The following is a 24,283-nucleotide window of genomic DNA, read 5'->3' on the forward strand; positions in this document are numbered from 1 at the left end:
TTAAATGTGGGTTCTGATCCAATAAGTGTGGACTGAGGCCCGAGATTCTGTATTTCATAGGACTGCTGCTGCTGCCGCTGCTTCACGCATCCCACTTTGAGTAGTAAGAATCTAGACGGTCTGTGAAGTTTATTGCATTGCCCATTCACTCGTCCATCCATTCGTTCATTCATGCATCATCAACGCGTAAAATGGGGAGCGGGGAGAGGTGAGGCTAGAGGGAGAGACAAAGCCCAGCGTCTTCCAGGGCTACAGAATTGGGCTTTATTGGGAGGGCAGTGGGGAGCCACGTCAAGGTTTTAAGCCGAGGAGTGACAGGGTCAGATTTGCATCTAGAAGGCTCCTCTGACAGGGCACAGAGAAGCAGCAGAGGGGCGTGGACCACGGCGGGGAGGTCAGCATCGATCCCAGTGCTAGATGTCACGGTCTTGAGGCAGGTGGTGGTAGGTGGAGACGGTGAGAGGGGATTCTTTTCTTTCTTTTTAATCAACTTTATTTTTCAGAGTAGTTTTAGGAACTGAGAGGAAAGTACAGAGAGTTCCCAATACTTCCTGTCCCTGCACGCACATAACCTCCCCCAGTGGAAAGATTCTTTCGATTTTACGAGAGATCATCAAGGAGGATTTGGTGATTGGCCGTGGGGTGGCAGTGAGGAGAGAACGATACCCAGGTCTCTGGTTCGGGCAGGTGGTGGCATCATTGATACAGAGACTCCGAGAGGAGGAATGGACTTGGGGGAAGGTCAGGAGTTCAGTTTGGGGTCATTGACTTGGGAGCACTGGTGGGATATCTGGAAGGAGGTATCCATGTCCGTGCCTGGGCTCCAGCCACACGGGTGTCCTCTCTGTCCCCCAGGGTGCTCGCCTTCCTGGCTCGGGACCTTTGCCTGTGCTGTTTGCTCCCTCGTGAGCTCGTCCCCGCCCACTGAGCAGATTTTAGCCTTAGTGTCCTTCCACAGGGTGGCCCTTCCCACACGCCCCTTTATTCTCTCACGGGACCTTACGTTTTCCTTCACTATGGATCAGTGTTTTTCAAACTGTTTCTGTGGGTGATGACTTGGTTCATGCCAGGCCTTCCTCTCCAGCCTGTAAGCTCCATCAGGACAGGGATCACGTCTTTCTTATTCTTGTATCCACAGAGCCTAGAACATTCTGAGAAAGGACAGGTCTGGGCTAGCAGCGGGGACTGGGTGTTGTCCATGACCAGATGGTACAGATGGTACTTGTTGCCTGGGGAGTTGGATGAGTGCTCGAGGGAGCGTGCGGGCCTGAGGTGAGAGGGGGCTGGAGCAGTTTCCAGTGAACAGGACACATGCCGAGAGGCCCGCGATGCAGCGGAGAAGGGGGGTCATCGGCTAGTCGGAGGAAACCCAGGGAAGGAAATGTCAAAGCGGGCCGTGCTGCGCTGGTTGCGGCTGCCGCCTGCGGAGTGCTCGTGTACCAGCACGGTGCCGAGCTCTGGGTGTACATCACTCCTCGCACAGCATCCTGTGTTACGGCTAAGGAAACTGGGGCCCAGAGAGGTTACGCCCGAGGTCACCTAGCCAGTAAGTGTGAAGTGGGCAACAGTATCCAGAGCTCTCCCCACTGTAAGGTGCTGCCTCCGTTCTCCTGGACTTTGCCAAACTTGTTGCAGTGGGGCGGGGAAGGAGGACAGCCTGGAGGCCCCTGTGGCAGGGCGGTGGCTTCAGCCTCTGGGTGTCAAGAAGCCAGGCCTGAGGAGCTGACTGAGGCTGGGCAGGGGTTCCTGGAAGCCGGCATCGAGCCAGAGACCCAGAGGCATGCCAAACTTGAAGGAGCAACCCCGTCTCAAAAGGCAAGCCTGGCGGTCAAATGGCCGTGTGGGAATTCTAGTAGCCTCTCTCCCTTTCTCCGACGACTTTCCATTTCACAGAGCACTTTCCTGTCCTTTCTCAGGCTTGGTCCCCAGAAGTGATAGTCTGGGATCACACAGCTAGCAAATGACGGGGTCAGGATTCCAGCCCAGGTCTTCCGGCATTATGTCCAGGGCTCTTTCTGAAAATCCTTTGTAAGGGCCACCCTGAGATGGAGGGAAACGCCAGTTCACCCCCTACCCCCTGACCTCCACCAGCCCGGCCCAGCCCAGCCCAGTGCAGGAAGTGGTTTCTGAGGGCAGTTGAGGAGCGCGGCATCTGTGGTAGATGTGATGAGTCATCTCAGAGTGCGAGCTGCAGGTTGACTCTGGGGTCAGCCGACCCGGCTCCACGCTTAGTAGTTGTGTGACATTGGGCAAGTTATTTTCAGCAGCCTGCCACCACCCTCAACCCCAATAGCAGGTGGGGGTCTAGGGCCCAGGGGACATAGCTGGTGTGAGCAGGCCTCTGGATGTCACACCTGTCACCCTTCCCCAGCCCGTGCCGAGCCCTGGATTGCGCTGGGGAGAGGATTTGATTATGTCGTAAACAGAAGCTCCATTTAGAGGGCCTGGTTCATTTCCTGAGTGCTTCTAGCAGGCGAGACATGCACAGAATTAGCCCTGGTCCAGCCAAGCCAAAGAAGTGATGGATGGGAGAGATACACGCTCCCCGCAGAAGAGGGGCAGCTGCATGGAGCGCTCGGACCCGGGGCCCTGGGCCAGCAGGCTGGTCTCTGGGGCGCCTTGGCCGGAGGGCTGGCTTCTTGTCACTCCAAGCTGCTGTAACAGCTGCCTAACTGGGTGTCCCCAGCTGCCTGCACTTTCTCCATGAGAGCGCTCACCACACTCATTAAGACCAATTGTCTAACCTCTGTTTTTCTGCTCAGCTGAGGGCAGGGACTGTGTCTGACTTGTCCTCTGCTATCCCCATCCTCACCCCAGGGCCTAACTCAGTACTTGGAGAATGAATGACTGCGTGTATGCATGCCAGGTCCCCGTCCTCACGCCACACCTGCTCACACCACCCAGGGCAGCTCCACGTAGTACGGCTCTGCCCGTGTCTTTCCCTCGCTCGCAGGACGATCCCACGCCCGGCATCCATTCTGTACTATGGCTCTCATCTTTATTTCTTTTCCTGTCCTAATTCTCCCACTTGCCACCCTCTCCCCCAAGGTTTCAGAGGCCCCTTCCCCCCCAGGTACCCGATGCCGCCCTAGCTTTCCCAGGAACACAGGCCTGACCACAGCGGCTCAGGTGCTCACACAAGCCCCATCCAGGAGCACAGGATGGAACCGATGAGCTCTGGTCCTTGTTTGCCAGTGTCTGCCCTGTGGCAGATGGGCCTGGGGGAGGGGCCTCCAGCAGTGCTCACAGCCTGCTCCCCTCCCTCTAGACCCCTGGGGCCCCAAACCCTTCTGTGTAGGGTCCAAGGAAGTGGGGAGAGACCGTTGGCCGTGAGGCAGGAGTTCTAATACTGAACCAGCCTCGGATTTCTTAGGTAATTTCCTTAGCCCCTGGGACCTCAGTTTCCCTATCTCTAAGATAAGCCTAGACTAATAATAGCTCCCACTTTATCAGATGCTTCTCTGGGGCTGGGCCCTGTGAAGAACACTAACTCAGTCCTGTGAGTCTGGTGTGATATCGTGGCTCTGTTCCAGGTAAGGAAACAGGGCTGGGCTCGGAGAAGTCGGGAGGCTTGGCCATTTTCTTGCGCGGCTGGGAAATGACACCGCTGGAATCAAAACCCAAGTCCACCTCGGGCAGTCTGAGCAGGAACGGCCAGGCGCTCTGAGAGCCCTCGGTCCTGGGTGGTTTCTCAGCGTGCCTGGGGCGGGGCCTCTCTGGGGACAGAGGCACTTCCCCTCCTGGCTTTGTTTGGCTTGGCCTCGCTTTAGGGCAGGATTGGCAGAGGCAGGCTGACTTGCATTTCTGGTTTTGGGTCTGTTGCTGCACTTTCCCTAGGGGCGAGGTGCGGGGGCAGGCTCAGCGCAGTCACTGCTGGTACAGGCCTGAGCCCCCACCCCCACCCCCCAGGAAAGGGGAAGTGCAGCCTGCTCCCCTCTCAGGGCCCAGTGCCAGGCCCCAAGGGCACCGATTGCTGCTTCCCTAGTCCATCCTTCCAGACGGAGGGGTCTGGCGGTGGGTGGGGGCGGGGGGTGAGAGAACGTAGGGCACCAGGGAGCTGGCTGCCGGAGTTTGTTCTTCTTGAGGGAGAAGGCTCCCTGGTGGGTGGGAGACGACCAGGGGACTGGGCTGCTCTGGGGACTGAGATCCGAAGTGGGCTTGGGAAGAAGGAGCCAGAGGCCAGGCTTTAGCCCCAGCTTAGCCCTGGGTTTTTTGTTTGTTTGTTTGTTTGTTTGTTTTTAGCCTTGGGTTTATGGGCGCCTTGGGGCAAGTCCCTAGGTCACTGTCCAGGCTGGGCCCTCTGTCTTCCTGTCAGTGCAGTGGAGGGTCTCTCTGACCCCCTGGGAACAAACTAAGGTTCCCAGATGAGATTCCTGGATTGGGGCTCCTGGCATCACAATTGCCAGCTTCGACTCTGGGAGTTTGACCGTCTGTTTCCAGGGGTCCATGGGAAAGATGTGTCACTGTTTGAGGTTCGTGGCCGTTGTTTTAATCACCATGACTACCACCACCATCATCTCATTTCAGAGCTTTGGACTTTTTATAGTCTACTCTCCTGGTGTGTCACTTGGGTACATTGTTTATCCCATTTCATAGGTGGAGAGCCTGAGGCCCAGAGGGTTTAGGGACTGGCTTATCCTGGCCCCGTTGTGTGATTCTAGGTTGGCCCCTGCTCCTTTCTGGGCCTCAGCCTCCCCATCTGTGCAGTGGACATTTGGGGTCGCTGAAGTTCCAGGGTCTGAGGCAATGAGGTCCAAGGGGTTCCTGGGTGGAGCTGTCTTCATCCTGGAGCTGCAGGCAGGATTTCCAGGGAAGGAAGTCCTCCTGGTGAGTGGGCACCTGTCTTTGGCTGTGCCTAGGAACCAGACCCTGGCCAGATGGTCCTAGAGTCCTCTGAGGCTTCCCCTCCTGGCTCAGCAACTCTCTCTGCACCCCACCGCCCAGGGTGGTGGATGGGCAGAAGCTTTCACTGTCATCCTCCCAGACGATGCTCTTACCCACACCAGGCTTTCACATCCGCTCTGCTGCTCCCAGACGACACTGTGACCTCTGACACGTGTGTGCAGCACCCTGCAGCTGCCCCAACCTGTGGCTGGGCCACTTATTCCCAGATGTGAGGCCTGGTTGGTCCAGGGCTTAAAAGAATTCCCAGCTGCCGGCACAGCCTTTCAGTCTCTGGCAGCTGTGCAGTGGTGCATAAGTTGCTGCTCTCTGGGCTCATCTTCCTCATCGATCAAATGGGCATTTGTGGTCTTTACAGTAAGACCTCTTAACATATGTGCTGAGGTATTTAGCCCTGAAATCTTCCACCTCTGCGTGTGTGTGTGTGCGTGCGTGTGCGTGTGCGTGTGCGTGTGCGTGCGTAACTGTATAGTTCCCAGGGATGTGTGGCATCTTTCTCTTTCATTAGTTCTAGGTGCTGTGGCCTCTTCATAGACGAAACCCGGGCTCTGAGTAGTTCTAGGTCCTTAACTGTGATGAGGGACCCAACCTAGCCCAGGCCTGACTGACTTTCCCGTGTGGCTATGACACCGAGACACCCCTGACTTTCTCTGAGCCCCAGGCTTCCTGTGAGATAGCTGCTTTTCACACTCCATCAAGGGCACCATTTTTCCCTTTGCAAATGAAATCTGCAGGAACCCAGCAAAAACTCCAAGGGTTCTGAGGGTTGTGTGTGAGGCAGGAAATGCTTCCTTTTTTGGATGTGGAACTTCTGAGGTTCCTCCAAACACAGTTTCAAAAGCACCGGGTGGATGATCCCTCAGTGAGGTTCCATGTGTCTGTGACGTATGTCTAGTCCAGGTGTGAGCAAATATTTTGAAGTTCTGGTTTTATTCCAGTTTATTAGTTTCAGAAAGATCTAAACATTCAGAGCAAGTTCTAATTTGAATGACTCCCTAAGATTTTTTAAAGCCTTTGGTTCAGGTAGAAGATACTCTTTGGCTGGGTCCAGGATTCTCCCACTTGGTGATTGCTCTGGCTTGGGGCTTGGTTTGATTCTGGCCCGTGAAGGCAAAGGCTGTCTGGCTCCTCATTTATTCACAGAGTGACTTACTCACAGAGGGACCATGACATTTCCCTTAGAGGGCCACTGGGAAGATTACATAAGAGGGGTTTGCTCTGCCGTGGCCCCTGGCATATGGTAGGAGCCAGATAATGGTAACTAGCCTCTCCCTCTTCTCCCGTAAATGACCAACCATGTTTTGATGGATCAGAAGTTTCCAGCAAGGAAATGAGGGTGGGAGCCCACATTCAGTTACGCCAAAGGGACTGTCAGGTTTCCGTGTGGCACGTTGGCTTTCACAGTGTAGAGTGTGGGGTTCGGGTCAGGGCTTGATTTTGTTTCAATCTCTGTGACATTGGCTTGTGCACAGTGGCCTCCACTTGTGAGCCCTCCTCATTTTCTCTTTATTTCACAGATGTTTGAGACAGAGGCAGATGAGAAGAGGGAGATGCCCTTGGAAAGGAAGGGGCCGGGTGCTGAGGACCCCTCACCCAGCAAGGACCCCTCTCGTGGCCAGGATCCTCCTCCAGGACAAGACCTTCCACCCAAAGAGGACTCCTCTTCCAGCCAGGAACCCTCTGCTGGCCCAGAATCACCAACCAGCAAAGACTCACCTTCCTGCAAAGAATCCCCTCCGGGCCAGGAACCCTTGCCAAGCAAGGACTCCTCACCATGCCAGGAACACCCTACGGCCCCAGCCTTCTCTCCATGCCAGGACCTTCCTGCTGGGCAAGAACTCTCTCCCAGCCAAGACCCTCTAATCAGCAAACACCTCCCTGACATCCAGGAGCCCCCTGCCCAGGACCTTTTGCCCCGTCAAGACCTGCCTGCGAGCCAGGACCCCCTGGCAGCTGAGCCCCTTGCTAAGGAGACCACGAGCTCTGGGGACCCACCGGCAGCCACAGGAGACTCGCCTATGGCCTCCAGGCCAAACTTCGTGATCCCCGAGGTCCGGCTGGATAGCACCTACAGTCAGAAGGCAGGGGCAGAGGGGGGCAGCTCGGGTGATGAGGAAGATGCAGAAGAGGCTGAGGAGGGCGAGGAGGGAGAGGAGGACGAGGACGAGGACACAAGTGATGACAACTATGGAGAGCGTGGTGAGGCCAAGCGCAGCAGCATGATCGAGACGGGCCAGGGTGCGGAGGGAGGCCTCTCGCTGCGCGTGCAGAACTCGCTGCGGCGCCGGACGCACAGCGAGGGCAGCCTGCTGCAGGAGGCCCGCGGGCCCTGCTTCGCCTCCGACACTACCTTGCACTGCTCAGATGGAGAGGGCACTGCGTCCACCTGGGCCATGCCTTCGCCCCGCACCCTCAAGAAGGAACTGGGCCGCAATGGTGGCTCAATGCACCACCTTTCTGTCTTCTTCACAGGACACAGGAAGGTAAGGGGGCCAAGGGTGAAGGGGGAGTGGGTACATGACAGCGTGGGGTGGAGGGAGCGTGCGTCCAGGAGCTGCAGGGAATGAGCCTTTGCTTTGTCCCACCTCTGTTCTTCTCTCAGCCTTCCAATGAGCCTTCCACCCATTTGACAGAGGATAAAACTGAGGGCCAGAGGGACCAAGAAGGCAGAACCTGGACTTAAACCCAGGACTTTATGACTCCAGATATTCTTACAGCTCCGTTGTACTGGGGAAACCCACAGAAAGTAGAGCAGGTATATTTGGATCTAAAAGATCCAACATCATAACTGGAGAAATAGTTATAATTTACACTTGGTCCAGGCCTAGCCAGACTAGAAATCTATCAGCCAACAAGCATGACAACACATATTTCCTCTGTGCTGGCATTATCCTAAGCGATTTACAGGAACTCATTAACTCTCACAACAGCCCTGTGAGGTAGACACTGTTGTGAGGAAACTGAGGCACTGGGAGGTTATGTGATTTGCACCGGGTCGCACGATTTATAAAAGTCTGAATCAGAACTAGAATGTGGCTCCAGGGCTGGAGCTCTTAACCACTGTGCCCTTTGCCTCTTGCAAATGTTTAGAAATAGATGAGTAAGTGTTGATTGATTTCCTGCTGTGGGCCAGGCCCTGTGCTCTGTGCCACAGCAGGGGCCACAGAAGTGTGTGAGGCTGATCTCAGCCCATGAGGAATGCTGCTGCTGTGTGGGCCCCGAAGGTGGCCTAACAGTGAAAAGATTGCATCACGGCCTTGAAGCCCGTTAGCCAGCTTGAGCCTGGGCTCTGTCCCTTACTCACTGTGTGGCCTTGGGTGAGTCACTCAGCTCTTCTGAGCCTTAGTGTCTTCTCTGAAAAGCAGAGATGAATAGCACTCACATCCCATGGTGGTTGAGGGTGAACCCAAAGAGCCCAGTGCCTGACGACATTCGTGCAGGCGCCAGGCGAGTGCTGTGGAGGTGCTCACAGCCAGTGTGGTGCAAGGTGTTGTTATGACAACTGTTGTGAGGCCAGGCAGGTGCAGATTCAGGGAGGAGAGACCCCAGGGCCTAGGGGCACGAGGGAAGGCTTCTGGCAAAAGATGCTCCTCAGTCTGGCCTTGAAGGTTGGGCAGGTTTAGAATAAACAAAGAGGATGACATAGGCATTCTGTGAAAGACCATGACCTGGACAAAACTGTCTGTAGAAGTCAGTTTAGCTAGAACAAGGGATTTCTACAGTGCAGGGATGGTAGATGGGTGGCACTCATTCTGCCATTTCTGACTCCAAACCCATGGCAGACATGACTAATGGATTCCAGCACATTTCCCCACCAAGTTGGGACATGGCCTCAGAAACCTTCTTAGCTTCTCAGCCACTAGCAATAAGGCCTCTGGGCATGTGGGAGGACACCTTCTGCTGAAAGGTGGCTGGGCTGGAAGGGCCGGTTGGGGCCCTCTAGAAAAGGGCCTTAAACTTTGTGTCCAGGAATTGGAACTAAATCCCAAAGGAATGGGGACTGGGTCTGTTTCCTCATCTGTAAGCACTTTGATGTGCTCCAAAATCACCAGGGGAATAGGTTATTTACTTATTTATTTTTTAACATCTTTATTGGAGTATAATTGCTTTACAATGGTGTGTTAGTTTCTGCTTTATAACAAAGTGAATCAGCTATACATATATCCCCATATCCCCTCCCTCTTGCGTCTCCCTCCCACCCTCCCCATCCCACCCCTCTAGATGGTCACAAAGCACTGAGCTGATCTCCCTGTGCTATGCGGCTGCTTCCCACTAGCTATCTGTTTTACATTTGGTAGTGTATATATGTCCATGCCACTCTCTCACTTTGTCCCAGCTTACCCTTCCCCCTCCCCGTGTCCTCAAGTCCATTCTCTATGTCTGTGTCTTTATTACTGTCCTACCCCTAGGTTCTTCATACAGTATTCGTTTTTCTCTTTCTGACTTACTTCACTCTGTATGACAAACTCTAGGTCCATCCACCTCACTACAAATAACTCAATTTCGTTTCTTTTTATGTAATATTGGAGTAATATTCCATTGTATATACGTGCCACATCTTGTTTATCCATTCGTCTGTCAGTGGACACTTAGGTTGTTTCCATGTCCTGGCTATTGTAAATAGAGCTGCAGTGAACATTGTGGTACATGACTTTTTGAATTATGGTTTTCTCAGGGTATATGCCCAGCAGTGGGATTGCTGGGTCATATGGTAGTTCTATTTTTAGTTTTTTAAGGAACCTCCATACTGTTCTCCATAGTGGCTATATCAGTTTACATTCCCACCAGCAGTGCAAGAGGGTTCCCTTTTCTCCACACCCTTTCCAGCATTTATTGTTTGTAGAATTTTTGATGATGGCCATTCTGACTGGTGTGAGGTGATACCTCATTGTGGTTTTTTTTTTTTTTTGCGGTACGCGGGCCACTCACTGCTGTGGCCTCTCCCGTTGTGGAGCACAGGCTCCGGACGCACAGGTTTAGCGGCCATAGCTCACGGGCCCAGCCGGCTCCGCAGCATGTGGGATCTTCCCAGACCGGGGCATGAACCCGTGTCCCCTGCATCGGCAGGCAGACTCCCAACCACTGCGCCACCAGGGAAGCCCTCATTGTGGTTTTGATTTGCATTTATCTAATGATTAGTGATGTTGAACATTCTTTCATGTGTTTGTTGGCAATCTGTTTATCTTCTTTGGGGAACAGGTTATTAAGAAATAGATTTCTAAGTCCCCCTACCCCAGAATCTGGAATCAGATTTTCTGGAATCAGAATTTCCAGGGGGCGGTGCCCAGGCCTTGCATTTTATTATTTTTTTTGCCACGCTGCGAGGCTTACAGGATCTTTTTTAATAAATTTATTTATTCATTTATTTTGGCTGCGTTGGGTCTTCGTTGCTGTGTGCAGGCTTTCTCTAGTTGCAGCAAGCAGGGGCTACTCTTGTTGCGGTGCACAGGCTTCTCACTGTGGTGGCTTCTCTTGTTGCGGGGCACGGGCTCTAGGCTCCTGGACTTCAGTAGTTGCAGCATGCAGGCTCAGTAGTTGTGGCTCGCAGGCTCTAGAGCGCAGGCTCTGTAGTCATGGCACATGGGCTTAGTTGCTCCAGGGCATGTGAGATCTTCCGAGACCAGGGCTCAAACCCGTGTCCCCTGCATTGGCAGGCAGATTCTTAACCACTGCGCCACCAGGGAAGTCCCAGACCTTGCATTTTAAACAAGCCCCTCAGGGATTGGAACGTTCCCCATAGTTTGAGTATCACCATCTTAGTCCATTTCTTGAGGCAGCTTCTATAGGAAAGAGTCCAGACCTCTGTCCTACTGAGGTGAGGCTTCAGGCTGACTCAGACCAGGCCTGGACACTCTCCTCTGGAGGACGGCTGAAGTCTAAGGGCTTGCCGCCTACCTTGGGCCTCCCAATTTCAGTGCCCCTACCAGACCCTTCCAAGTTATGTCCCCTGGCCCCCTTGCTACAATACAAATATTTACAGACAGGTAAATTCATGTACATTCTCATGTACATTTCTAGTTCCCTAAATCCGCTGATCTCAGCTCCTGTTTGGGGGCAGATACTTCCACCTGGTAGTCCAGCAGGCCTGGGCCAGCTCTCTCCTGTCTCAGCTTCCTCCTTTGGGTGCCGAAGGTTCCCACTGGCATCCTTGCCTCCCCCACCCTCTTTTGGCCTGTAGCTTCCTTTCTTGGGCTTGAGTAACTAAGCTGGCAGGGACCTCAGAGGCTGCCACTAGCCCCTTGGTGGCTACCCTTCCACATGGCTTCTGCTTGCCAGGCCTCAAGTCCCTCATCATCGTTCATATCCTGCTCCCTCCAGACAGCCAACTTCAGTAAGAAGCTAACCCTTGTCAGGGGGAAGTGAAGTCTAGGCTGGACAGGTACCCTGGTCTCCCTCCACCCCTCACTGGCAGTGGGCCTTGGGCAAGTCCCTGCCCTTCTCTGTCCCTCAGTTTCCTCATCAGTAACATAGGTATTATCAGAAAATAGTATTGATACCTCCTTCATAGCGTTGCTGGGAAGATTAAAGAGCCTGCCTCGGGTAAAGCGTTCAGGGCAGTGTCTGGCACTCAGCACCTGCTAGGTGCTCCATAAATGGGAATCGTGGTGATGATGATGGTGATGAAGGGGGGGAGCGGGAGGAGGATCGCAGGAGTAGTAACGGTTCTCCCAGCATTCACTAGGCGCCTCCAGCTCCCCGTTCTAGCCTTCACAGCACTGCCGCGAGCTGGGACCAGCTGTACTCATCTTACAGTGGGGAGCCTGAGGCCTAGGGAGAAGGGTTTGTCCCAGGCCACGTGATGATGGAGCTGGACAGTGGCCTCACCCTGTCCAGTTGTCTCTGGCTCTACCCCAGACTCTGCACACCTCTTGCTGGTGAGGGGCAGGGTGTGGGGTGATGGCAGCCGGGGGAGGCGACGGGTTTTCCTGTGACTTCCATCTTCCTGGCTTGGGCCTGGCTTTCCAGGGGGTGGTCCATGGATGCCAACAGATCACAGTTTCCAGGCAAGAGGTGAAGAGGAGAGGGATGAGGTCTTCAGGCTGTGGAATCAGACGGGCTACATCCATGTTTCAACTCTGTTTCCTTCCTCCTGGTCCTGAGACCTAGGCCAAGTTACGTTTTTTTTCTCTGAGCTTTAGTTTTCTCTTATAAAATGGGAATGCTAAGTCTTCACGGAGTTGTCCCAGGGCTTCAAGAAGATTGCAGCGTGTTGACAGCTCTGTGCCCACAGTAGTGATCCTGTCATAGAATGAGACCCAGGAAGGCCAGACAGAGCTGGCGTGGCCTCGGGCCTGTCATTGTGCTGCTGTGTGGCTAAGCTGAGGCTGGCCAGAGCGCATGCTGCCTATCACAGGGGTGACAGTCCTTGTTACTCCTCGCCTCACCTGTCATTCCTCCCTCTTGTACACTGAGTGATTTCTGCTGTGTATAGGACTGTCTGAACCAGACAGACCTGAGAGATGGTCCACTCGGCCACGATCATCTTATGGATGGGCTGCCTGAGGTCTAGAGAGGAAAAGATCCCCCAGGCTTTTCCTGCGGGTCATCCCCTGAAGCCGGCCCCTTGTGCTGGGTTGAGTTGTCTCACAGTGCCCTCTGCTGCCAGACCCCCGCCTTGCCGGCTGCTCCCTGGAGGTCTGGCAGAGCAGATCCACGGGCCTGTGTCTGTCCTTTTCCTGGAAGCCGGGGGAGCTCCAAGAGTATCTGTGTCTCAGCCCACGCCGCCGCCGTTGAATTTCACCCCAGCCTGGCCTGGCTTGGCCCAGGATCACGGGTCGTGCTTTGACAGTGAGGAGAAGAGGCTGTGGCCCCTCCCTCCCTCCTGCAGGAAACTGGCTCGGGCAGAGGCTGTCAGCCGAGGGTGCCAGCCCTGCTGCACTAAGCTTACCACCTAGGCTGCAGGTCAGACAAGAGGTGCCTTCCAGCTCCAAGACGTGATAATACCTTCTAGCCTCCTATTTTTAAAAAGCCTAAAGGACTGTTTCCTCTGTCGAAACAAATAAGTGTAGAGTTTAGCTCCAGTGTTTCTACAAGGTTCCTTGGGGTCTGCCAGGATAGTCTGGGTCAGAGAGAGCAGCCAGGCTGGCCAGGTGGCCCCAGAAGTCAGATCAGGACCAATAGGAGAAATCAGGTGAGGCCCTGCTCACGGAAGAGCCCTCAGTCATGGGTGGGCTCTGGAGCCAGACCTGAAATTCTCTGCCGCTGGCCAGCTCGGAGAGCCCAGGCAAGTTACTGGACTCCTCTGGGCCTCAGTTTCCTCAGCTGTAAACTGGGGGAAATAAACAGCAAATAGCCCTTAGAATTGTTGAGAAGGTTAAATTACAGTATGATGTGGCACCTTAGCACGCTGCCTGGCATAGAGTCAGTAACAGCAATAACCACCGTAGCTTATAGTCATTGAGCACTTCCAGTACCGGGCACTTTCACACGTGTTCATTAATCCTCATAACGGCCCTATGAGGTAGGTCCAATTATTGTCCTCATCTTACAAGTAAAGAAACTGAGGCACAGAGAAGGGATGTAATTTGGCTAAGGTCAATTAGCTAATAAGTGACTGAGCTAGGATTCCAATCCAGGCAGTTTAGTTTTTTATTATTATTGTTTTTTAAATTAAATTTATTTTATCTTTGGCTGTGTTGGGTCTTCGTTGCTGCACGTGGGCTTTCTCTATTTGTGGCGAGCGGGGGCTTCTCTTCTTTGCGGTGCGGGGGCTTCTCATTGCGGTGGTTTCTCTTGTTGCAGAGCACAGGCTTTAGGCACGAGGGCTTCAGTGGTTGTGGCACATGGGCTCAGTAGTTGCGGCTTGCGGGCTCAAATGCTCCACGGCATGTGGGATCTTCCTGGACCAGGGCTCGAACCTGTGACCCCTGCGTTGACAGGTGGATTCTTAACCACTGCGCCACCAGGGAAGCCCCTCAAATCCAGGCAGTTTAGCATTTAACTCTTAACCATGACTGTTATTATAGTTATAATTACAATATGAATTATAATTATTCTTCCAGTCCCTGGAGGTGGCCGGGGGGCTGGGCAGGCTCCAGGGATTTCTGTCTGGAGTGAAGGGAGGGCTGAGTGGTTCTGGGTTCGCCTCCATTCGCCTTTCAGCAGGGAGGGCCATGGAGCAGAGCAGGCAGTGGGGAGCAGATGGGAAGGAGAGGCCCCTTTGCGTGCTGGGCCCTGGGCAGGCCTCGCTGCAGCTCTTGGAGACAGGAGGCTTGGGAGCCACTCTGAGGCTGGAAGTCAGAACCCTGACTCTCTGTCTCAGTTTCTTCTCTTCCTGGCACACAGCACCCCTTGGTGTGTGGGTTTCGCTAGCCGCTTTGGGGGCCGACTCCCAGGGCCAGAGTTCCCTGGCCCCTCTGTCAGGCTGATTGGTGACGGCCCGACCCTGGAGATGACCCCCTCCCAGCAGTGGAAGGAAGAGCCCATTTCCCAGCAGTGCAGAGGCTGGGGGTGCCGGGCGGGGCGGGAGTGGTCCCCAGGCCCATTGTGTGGGGCCGATAAAGTGCGGAAGCTGAGGTTAAATGGGAGGAAGCCCAGTGCTGGCGGCCCTTTCCCACGGATGGGGGCTTCAGGCACGGCCCAGCCAGCCCAGCACAACTGTGACCTGTGTGTGTGGGGTGACAGTGACAGCGTCCACTGGGCTGTGAATGCTGGCGGTCCCCAATTACTGAGGGCGCCCTGTGTGCCAGGTTGGGCCTTGGGGGCCCAGCCTTTATCCTGGTGAATCTCTCAACAGCCGGTTGGGTGGCCGTCACCATGCCTCTGCTAGAGCTAAAGAAGCTGAAGCTGAGAGGCCAGGAAACGTCTCCAAAGTCAGTGGCAGCAGGATCTATACCCAGGCCTGGCTGCAAGCTGTAGATCCGGAATCCCACACCACAGATGGGCGTGTGCCTGTGAGTGCACGTACACACGTGTTTACAACCTTGGTAGGGCAGCGTTCTCAGGAAGGAGGCAGCATTTCCCCTGAGTCTTTCATTGAAGACATTCAAAATGTGCCCCATCCTCTGCATTTAACTAGCAGCGTCCTCTCGCGGAGAAACATAGGCCCTGAATTCAGACAGACCTAGATTCCAGCTGTCACTTAAAGGCTGTCACTTAACTCCTTGGGCAGGTGACTTAACTTCTCTGAGGTTCTGTTTACTTTATGGACTGACTCTGAAGATTAATGAGATAGTGTCTGGATAATGCCCATTCTGAGGTCTGGCCTATAGCATGAGCTCCATGAATGAAGCTGTAATTCATTCATCCATCCATCCATCCGCGGGTGGTTGCACCACTGAGGCTGGTAGCTCCCCCTGCTGGCTATATCTGGATTAAGGCCACTTTTCTTGCCAGAATTGAGAACGCAGTATTTTAAGGTTTAGCCCATCTCCTTTATTTTACAAATGAGGAAACTGAGGCCCAGGGTATGGGTCATGAGGAGTCCAAGCTGCGATTCACATCTGGGGGCCTTCTGTCTTATCTTAGGACATAGTGTCCAAGCCCAGCCTACCCTTAGCTCTACCTCCTCCAATATCTCAGAGCATTTCCTGTACTCCCGCTCTGGAGTGGCACTGTGGAGGCCCTGGTTTCCCCTGGAGGAGGCTGGGCACACACAGGCAGGGCGACAGAGGGCGGGCGGCCCCAGTAGAGCTGGTGGGAGCCTGGAGTGGTCTGGAGGAGGCGAGGAGTAGCAGACTGGGAGGAGGTAGAGACTGGGCAGAAGAGGAGAGAGTGTTCCAGGAAGGGGGCACAGCACAGGAAAAGGCAAGCAGGTGGGGGTGGGCTCAATGGAGCCCCGGGGAATAAAGTTGCAGGCCTTGGATCAAGCAGTGAGGCCTTCAAGACACATCATTCCCAGCCTGCTTTCCCTCTCCCTTGATTCATTCATTCATTTAACAAGTATTTCTTGAGCTCCTAACGTATACCAGGCCCAGTCAAGGTGACCTAGACAGAGGTGAAGGCAGACAGAGCCCCTGCTCTGGGGAACTCACAGTCCAGTAGAGGAGACAGATTTGGAAGAGGCCATGTTGGTTATAGTGGGGACCTCACAAGGGGTGAAGGGGGCACACCCTTGGTCTAGGGGCCAAGGAGGTCTTCCCAGGTGAGGAGGCATTTAAGCAGCTTACCCGAGGTCAGGTCTTTCCTGAGGCTGGGTCTTAGGAGGAAAGGGAGGTGGAGAGTCATAAAAGCATCCCTCATGGAAGGAACAGCACATGCAAAGCCCGAGGTGAGGGGACCGGGCTGTGAAGACTTTCCTCTGACTAGAGGGCAGTTTGAAGAGGTTGCTGGAGTAGGGGTCGGGCTCTCCAGAGAGATAACCAAAGAAGTTGTAACTGAGGTTATCCTAAGATGGTAGACCCTGCATGTCATGTCAGGGAGTTTGGACATTATCTCGAGGGTACTCGGGAACCATGGAAAGCTTTAAGGCAAGAGAGGTGCTCTCCTGCGTGATAATTTACTTAACACACTGCTGACCAATCCCAGGTCTCTTTAAAACCTCAGAATCCTGAGTTGGTTAGTCATTATGATCTCCATTTTGAAATTAAAAGCACCAGAGGCTCAGAGAGGGACAGCAATTGGCTAAGTCACACAGTAGAATCTTCACAGAAGCTTCCTCTCTGGCCTGCCCTACTGCCATGAATGCTGTGTTTCTGGTTTCTCCCGCACAAGTTGTGTATCAGGAGGAGACTGCTTTGGGTGGAGGCTCTGCTAAGCCAGCCACACTCCATGGACAGACTGCTCCCTGTAGTGGGGTCTCCCCCCCTCCCCTCTTCTTCAAGGGGTGGGAGCATGGAGGTGGGAGTGGTTTGTAGGAGCTGCTGGATCCCTGAGCCTCTCTTTGCTCAGGCAGCAGCCCCTGGGTACCCAGACTGCAACGTGTCTGTGTTTTCTCTGCAGATGAGCGGGGCTGACACAGCTGGGGACGATGATGATGCCTCCCGGAAGAGAAAGAGCAAAAACTTGTACGTTGGAAAGATCCCTTGTTCTCACCCTAGTGATCGGGGCGGGCGGGTGGGGGGCGCTCCCTGCACCCCGCTTCGTCCTCTGCCCTCTGGCTTATTCCCCATGCCCAGTGGCCTAGGGGTAGAGGTGGAGAGAAGGGGCTGAACCCAGTCCTGCCCGAGACAGACACCCGTGAACAACGGGGTCTTGGGACTTAGCAGCGGCCCCAGGGTAAGGTCACCAGGATCCTAACCACCCAGCACTGCCCTCAGCATCCACTCAGAGTGAGGCAAGGTGCTGATTTAGTATCTGGAAGCCACAGGGAGCCAAGCAGAAGCAACCAACCAAGCGGCCCTGGCCCTGTCCAGCTGCTAAGCCAGGCAGTGGCCAAGTGGCCACGACAAGTTCTTTGCTCCCTCTGAGCAAGGGCTGACAGATGGTCATGGGATTCCCCTTTCTCCTCTCGAGCTCTTGCATGCTAGCAGTCTTGGGCGTTGCCAGAAGGGGGTGCTGCTGGCTCAGAGAGCTGATGCGGTACCTTCCTGGCCACTCCCCTCTCCCCCCTACCCCGCTCCCGCGACCATTTATACTTTCGATTCGATTCGGAGGTTAGAGGTGCTCATTCATTAACAGAGCGTGAGTGGTTTCTTCTCGGGTCTCTTTGTACCTCGGGCCCTGGAGACTGCGGGGGGGGGGGGGGCAGGGATGGGAGGAGGCAGTGAGGCACCTGGTGGCCCACAGAGGGAACCCCCTCCCTCCAGGTCCTGTAGTGCCCACCATTATGCACCAGTTGGGCCGGGGTGTGGTGTGTGTGTGTGTGTGTGTGTGTGTGTGTGTGTGTGTGTGTGTGTGTGTGTGTGTGTGTGTGTGTGTGTGTGTGTGTGTGTGTGTGTAGAAACTCTTTCCCCAGCTTCCCCTGCCCTCTCCAGTTTCCTGCAGCAACTGTAGGCTTCTCTCACTCTGCAGCCAGGAGCAGTCACACTTTCTAGGGAAGGTAAAATGCACAAACAAAAATAATTCTTTGCACCAACCATCCGGTCCAGGCAGCATCAGAGCTGCCGTGGGTGGTGCTCCCGGGGGTGGAGCAGTGGAGGGCAGCAGAGGGTGGACATCCAGGGTGCTGGAGCTGCCCTGTTGCACCAACTCTAGCCTTCTTTCAAAGTGGGCACTGCCTTTTGACTGCCTGAAGTTCACATTCTTAAAAGCTTAGTCAAGGACTCTTAGAATCTGGGATGATAATAAAAATAACTCATGTTTATTGTGCTAGGCACTATTCTGTGTGCATTACATATATTATCTAATTTAACCTTTACCATAATTTTTATTTTACATTTCTTTTTTCTTATTTACTCTATTTTGCAGGTGAGTAAACTGAGGCAGAAAGAGGTTAAGTTACTTGTCCAAGGTCACAAAGCAAGGAAGTGGTAGAGTTGAGATCTGAAACCTGGCATGTTGGCTCTAAAAGTATATATAAATATACATATATTTTAAATTTTATTTATTTATTCAGAGCCTGTTATAATTAATTAATTAATTATTTTTTTGGTCTCGCCGTGCTGCTTATGGGATCTTAGTTCCCTGACCAGGGATTTAACCCAGGCCCCCTGCAGTGGAAGCATGGAGTCCTAACCACTGGACCACCAGGGAATTCCCATGGAGCCTGTTATTTTTAAGCTTGGCGCAGAACACCCTGCAGGAGGTCCACAGCACCCCAGCTAAGTAGCCTTTGAGCTTCTAGTGACAGGAGTCCATTCCCCAGAGGGCACTCATTCCATCTTTTCATGGCTCTGATTGGAGGAAAGTGTTCCTTTAGCTTCCTCTTGTGGGTCTCTGTTCTGCTCTCTGGGTCCACATGGGGACACATGAGGCACCTCTGAGCTCTGCCATCCTTTCCTGAGTTGCCCGTGTGGACTTCCGAGGACCTCTCCAGCTGTGCCCTGCAGCTGTGAGTCTGCCCAGCTGTGCATGTGGGAGGAAAGGCTTGTCTGGGCAGGGGCTTCAGCCTCCTCCAGCCACAGGGAAACACAGTGGTCTCTGAGCCAGCAAGGAGCCCAGGTGGATGGCGGCAGCCTGCAGGCTGGACCTCAGGCAAGCTTCTGCTCCCTGGGAGCGGGCCAGGAGCAGGGCCTCTGAGACAGAGCACTGTGCCGCGGGAAGCCAGGCTCTCTCACTCCTAGCCACGCCAGGGCTCTCCGAGGGCCTTGATCCTCACCAGAGGGCTGCCAGTCCCTGGACTCCTTGGCCTTATCTCATTGGCTTGGAAGCTGCTAGAGCGGGATCCCAATCTCTAATCAGCTGTCCCAGACCCTCAGGACAAGTATGAATTGGGCCTGAGCACTTTTGCCCCAGGCCCTGCGCTAAAGCTTTCTGTGCATTTTCTCCTTGCCTCAAAACAACCCCGTCAGATGGTAGGTACTATTATCACCTGTGTTTAACAGATGAGAAAATTTGACATTCAGAGAGGTTAGGTAACTTGACAAAGGGCACACAGTTGGTAACTGCTGGAGCTGGGATTTGAACCCAAGACTGTCTTGCTGCAGCACTGTGGCTTTTAACCTCCACCCTGGACCACTTTCCTTCATTAAACAGGGTGTCCCATAGGTCTTAGTGCCCTTTGAAGCTTGAATAACTTCAGAAGTATGCTCCCAACTTATAAAACACATTTGAAAGTTCAATTATTCAAATTTCTTTTACACTTATTTAGCTTTGTGATTTTGATAACACATTTTTAATTTTACGCATTTAATTTTTGGTTAAGTCAGCATTTTTCATCTGTAATCAGAAGAACAGAGATCAAAAATTAAAACAAAAAATGTATTACTCAAAAGTCATAAGGCTAAATATGCAGGAAAAAATTAATTCCTTTCAAATGACGTTTTTGAGAGTTTACAGGATTTGTACTTTTGACGTTATTCAAGCTTAAAACTACTGAAACTTTGTGGGACATTCTGCATGTTCATGGATGGATGTATCCAAAGCCAATGACAGGCTGAGCTGTCTTCTGGCAGGAACTATTCTCTAGGAGGTGCCCAGAGTAGGGCTCTAGGGACCAGGGGGAGGCTAACATGAGCATGAGACACTTAACCCCTTTCTCGCCAGCAGCTTGCCCAGGGCTGAAATCTGCCTGGGGGAATGGCAGGGCTAAAAATGGTTCTTGGCTAAAAATAGCCAGTCCTGCCACCCAGGTGGGCAGAGCCTCCCCCTCCCTCCTGCCTTCCCTCCCAGCAATTTGCTGACTTGTTTTCTCCTCCTTCCCAGGGAGCTGCCATGGCAACGGGGAGGCCAGTCACATATAATGGGTCTGGCTTCCTGCCTGGGCGGGCCCCAGAGGCCGCCCCTTACAGACACATGCCCCTTTCACAGGCTCCCTCTCAGGGTTGGCCAGGAGGGATATTTTTTTTCTGCTCCGGCCCTGGTCCCTCCCATTTCCTGGCTCCTCCTGTCTGAGTCCCAGCCCAGCCTGTGCCTGGGAGTCCAGTCCTCCAGCTGGAATCCCAGCGAGCGCTCGGCTACAGCCCGCACCGTTGCTGCCTGGGACTCGGGTTGGGAACAGGAGCCTAGGGTGCTCCCAGCAGACCGTCCCAGGCAACAAGGTGGGGGGCCCTACAGCGATGCTCCGAGGCATGTACCTCACGCGGAACGGGAACCTCCAGAGGCGGCACACCATGAAGGAGTAGGTGCCCCTCACCCCAGCCTTCACCCTCCGGACCCCGAATTTGCGGTGGCCGAGTGTGCCAGGCTGACCGACCCCGTTTTCTGCTTCTGTCTCCAGAGCCAAGGACATGAAGAACAAGCTGGGCATCTTCAGGCGGCGGAACGAATCCCCTGGGGCCCAGCCAGCGGGCAAGGCAGACAAAGTGACGAAGTCATTCAAGTAGGTCCTCTCTGGCCCCCCTGGGCCCCCCTCAGACACTTACTGGTCCCCGTGGGAGCAGGGCTAGCAGTGGGGTTAGGAGAGAAGGCTGTTGGCTTGATCCGGCTCTGGGGCGATGCAGGCTCTCGTAGTGGGAGCCTGGTACCCGGCATAAGCAGCCCTCATGGGGAGATGCTGTCCTGGGAAGGATGACCAGGGAGGGGCAGAGGTGGGGATAGAAGTGATGCCGGCCCCAAGAAAGGGGGTGGGCCCCCTCCTGGGCTCCCCAACCGGGCTAAGCTACTTTGTGGGCCAAGGCAGCTGACAGAGGTCACCCAGCCCTAGCCGCCCCGCTTCCCTCACTGTGCCCCTTGCCTCACCCCTCAGGCCCACCTCAGAGGAAGCACTCAAGTGGGGCGAGTCCTTGGAGAAGCTGCTGGTCCACAAATGTAAGTGGGGGCCAGCTGGCCTGTTCCCTCCCTGTGTCTCTCCCCCCTCCTCCTTTCCTCCTCTCCCAGGCCCAGAGAGTGCGTCTGGCTCTGCAGAGGTTACCTTTCCCTTTTCCCTGGGCCCAGTTAGGTGTCCCTACCATTGGGAAAGGCCGAGGCCCTTGGGCTGGCCTTGGAGCCGGCTCCTGCCAGCCCCTCCCTGTCCATGGGAGCTGGCACTGCCTGCCAGAGGCCGTTGGGACCTGTGTGCTCAGACCCATATTCCCAGAATAACAATAAACATTTCCATGTACTGAGGGCTTACACTGGGCCAAATGCGCCTGCCATCTCGTGGGTGGGAACCCCTCATCCTCACAGGGCTCCAGGAAATAAGGCTGATGATCCCCATTTGACAGATGAGGAAACTGAGGCACAGATGGGGAGTGACCTGGCCAAGGCCCACAAAGAGGCAATGGCAGTGGTGGGACCATATCCCAGGGTTCCTGGCTCTCATGAGTGGGTCAGTTTACTAAGATCCCAGCAGCTGCACCTGAGAGGCCCCAGGAGGGTAAGCTGGGGGGCCTGAGGACAGGAGGGGCTGGTTTGGCCTCTCACCCCAGGATCTGGGCTTCTCCTACAGATGGGCTAGCGGTGTTCCAAGCCTTCCTCCGCACTGAGTTTAGCGAGGAGAACCTGGAATTCTGGCTGGCATGCGAGGACTTCAAGAAGGTCAAGTCACAGTCCAAGATGGCGGCCAAGGCCAAGAAGATCTTTGCTGAGTACATCGCGATCCAGGCGTGCAAGGAGGTGGGGCTTTGCGCTGGGCCCTCGGGCCCCCATCCCCATGCCCATGGGGTGCCTGGAAGCCTCAGAGAGGAGCTCGGGAAGGGAAAGGGCCAGAGTGACTCTAGGGACCATGTGCCAGGTTGAAGAGGAAGCAGGCTGGGGCCCCGGGAAGAGCGGAATCCTGACTGATAACAGAAATGGCCACTGTCGACGTGCTGCTGGGTGCCAGGCACGTGCTAAGCCCTTCACGTATGAGCTCTCACATTTAACCCTCATGACAACGTGTAAACTAAGTTTTAATATTATTTTCATTTTAAAAATGAGGAGACAGTCTCAGAGAGCCTCACAGGTATTGGGTGCTTCCTGTGTGCCAGCTGTGTCTGTTTAATATGGACGATCATGCTTAATTTTCACAACTCTTTGAGGAGTGTACTATTATTTTTAATTTTTAAAATTAATTTTATTTATTTATTTATTGGCTGCGTTGGGTCTTTGTTGCGGTGCGCAGGCTTCTTATTGCGGTGGCTTCTCTTGTTGTGGAGCACGGGCTCTAGGCCCGTGGGCTTCAGTGGTTGCAGCATGCAGGCTCAGTAGTTGCGGCACGTGGGCTCTAGGACGCATGGGCTTCAGTAGTTGTGGTGCAGAGGCTTAGTTGCTCCGCGGCATGTAGGATCTTCCCGGACCAGGGATCAAACCCGTGTCCCCTACGTTGGCAGGCGGATTCTTAACCACTGCGCCACCAGGGAAGTCTGAGGAACGTACTGTTGCGCTACCCTATACATGAGACGTTTGAGGCTCAGAGCGCTTAAGTGATTCGCTTAAGGCCACACACCTAGGTGTGGCACTACTGGGATTTGAACTTGGGCAGCCTGACCCTAGATGCAGTGATTTCGGGCCCTATAAACTCTACTACCCCTACAGTAAGTGACCGAGCCAAGACTCGATTCCGCTAACCTGCGGGCCTCCCGTCTGAACCTTAAGATGTGGAGCAGAAGGGCTTGGGGGTGAGAGGCTGGGCAGGTCCTGTCCTGGCGCCTGGCCCCTAGGAGCAGCTTCTTGCAGGCAGCCTTGACCATGTCCCCCTCTGCCTCCCAGGTAAACCTGGACTCGTACACACGGGAGCACACCAAGGACAACCTGCAGAGCGTCACGCGGGGCTGCTTCGATCTGGCGCAGAAGCGCATCTTCGGGCTCATGGAGAAGGACTCGTACCCACGCTTCCTCCGCTCAGACCTCTACCTGGACCTCATTAACCAGAAGAAGATGAGTCCCCCGCTTTAGGGGCCACTGGGGTAGAGCTCAGCGTTCACACCAGGCGGGCTGGGCCCCTCCCCACCTGCCTCCCTACCCCCTGCGACAGAGGAGGCAAGTGAGCCCCCAGAGGCTGTGTCCGGACAGACAGACGGACATTTGGATGAGAGGCCTGGACCAAGAGAGGCCCAGGCCGCTGGAGGAGTAGAGGGACTGGCCCCGTTGGGCCCCCACTGCCCTGGTACGAGGGGGCCCAAGGGCCCTGGCAGGTTAGGGGCCCTGGCTGAGCCAGACCTGGAGCTGCTGCTTCCTGCTGCGGAGACTTCGCAATGACCAAGTTCCTTAAAGAACTGGTTGATGGGCAGGGGGGCCGAGGCCTGGGCCCTGGGGCTCTCCGGGGTGGGGGGGGGGTCACTCAGACTCACAGCTCAGACCCCCGCCTTGAGTTTTATTTATTTAAGCAGCAGTCGGATGCTTGGCACCTCGTCCTGTAATAGGAAACCTTTGCCTCATCAGTTTTCCTAATTTACAAGTGCAATATTTTAACCAACGCCTTGTGAAAAGCCACCTTGCGAAGAAGGTGGGCACCATTTTCCAGTTTCAGGGGATCTGCTGGTCCCGAGCCCCAGTGGCGGGTAGCTGGGCCTGCTGGACTGACAAGGCCCAGAGGGGCGGGGGCTGCAGTCTGACCTCACACCAAAATCCAGCACCCCTGAGTGAGAGGTCCCCCGGGGCCTCTGGGAAAGCATGGCACCCTCAGACCACACAGCGGCCGAGTTCAGGAGCAAATAAAAGCCCTGTGTTATTTTTTGTTCTTGACCCTTTCTGTGTGTTCCTGGTTTCAAGGCTTCCCGGGGTGACTGGGGCTGGGACGGTTGCTGGGTGGGCTGTCAATCCAGCTGCTTCTCCTCTCTTGCCATCCCTGACAACCGCCTCCTCTGTGCCAGGTGCTCTGCCAGGCTTGTTCTACTTACCATCTCATCTTCACTGCGAGCCTGGGAGGTGGGGGTTATCCCCGTTTTACACATGAGGCAGGTGAAGCCCAGGCAGGTAAGGTGACTTGTCCAAGGTCACACAGCCGGCAAGTGGCAGAGACAGGGTTCAGCCTAAGCCCACCTGGCTGCAAAGCCTGCTCTCT

General features: G+C 54.5%; 1 protein-coding gene across 7 annotated transcripts in view; it reads left to right on the forward strand.

Annotated features, from left to right (window-relative positions):
* RGS3 (regulator of G protein signaling 3) overlaps positions 1–23,941 on the forward strand; it is a 129,160-nt gene extending 105,219 nt beyond the window's left edge. For 6 of the 7 annotated variants that reach the window (XM_079926692.1, XM_079926685.1, XM_079926686.1 and 3 more), the window contains 6 exons: positions 6,420–7,385; positions 16,783–16,847; positions 20,600–20,701; positions 21,068–21,129; positions 21,749–21,915; positions 22,990–23,941. In XM_079926692.1, coding sequence (XP_079782818.1) covers positions 6,420–7,385; positions 16,783–16,847; positions 20,600–20,701; positions 21,068–21,129; positions 21,749–21,915; positions 22,990–23,175 — 1,548 coding nt within the window. In that variant the 3' untranslated portion in view covers positions 23,176–23,941. Of the gene's footprint in view, positions 1–6,419; positions 7,386–16,782; positions 16,848–20,245; positions 20,501–20,599; positions 20,702–21,067; positions 21,130–21,748; positions 21,916–22,989 lie in introns of those variants that run through there. The other variant, XM_079926691.1, reaches the window with a different exon arrangement.
* The last annotated feature ends 342 nt before the right edge of the window (positions 23,942–24,283 follow it).

The sequence above is a fragment of the Stenella coeruleoalba genome (genome assembly GCF_951394435.1).
Source record: "Stenella coeruleoalba genome assembly, chromosome: 7".
Classification (NCBI taxonomy): Eukaryota; Metazoa; Chordata; class Mammalia; order Artiodactyla; family Delphinidae; genus Stenella; species Stenella coeruleoalba.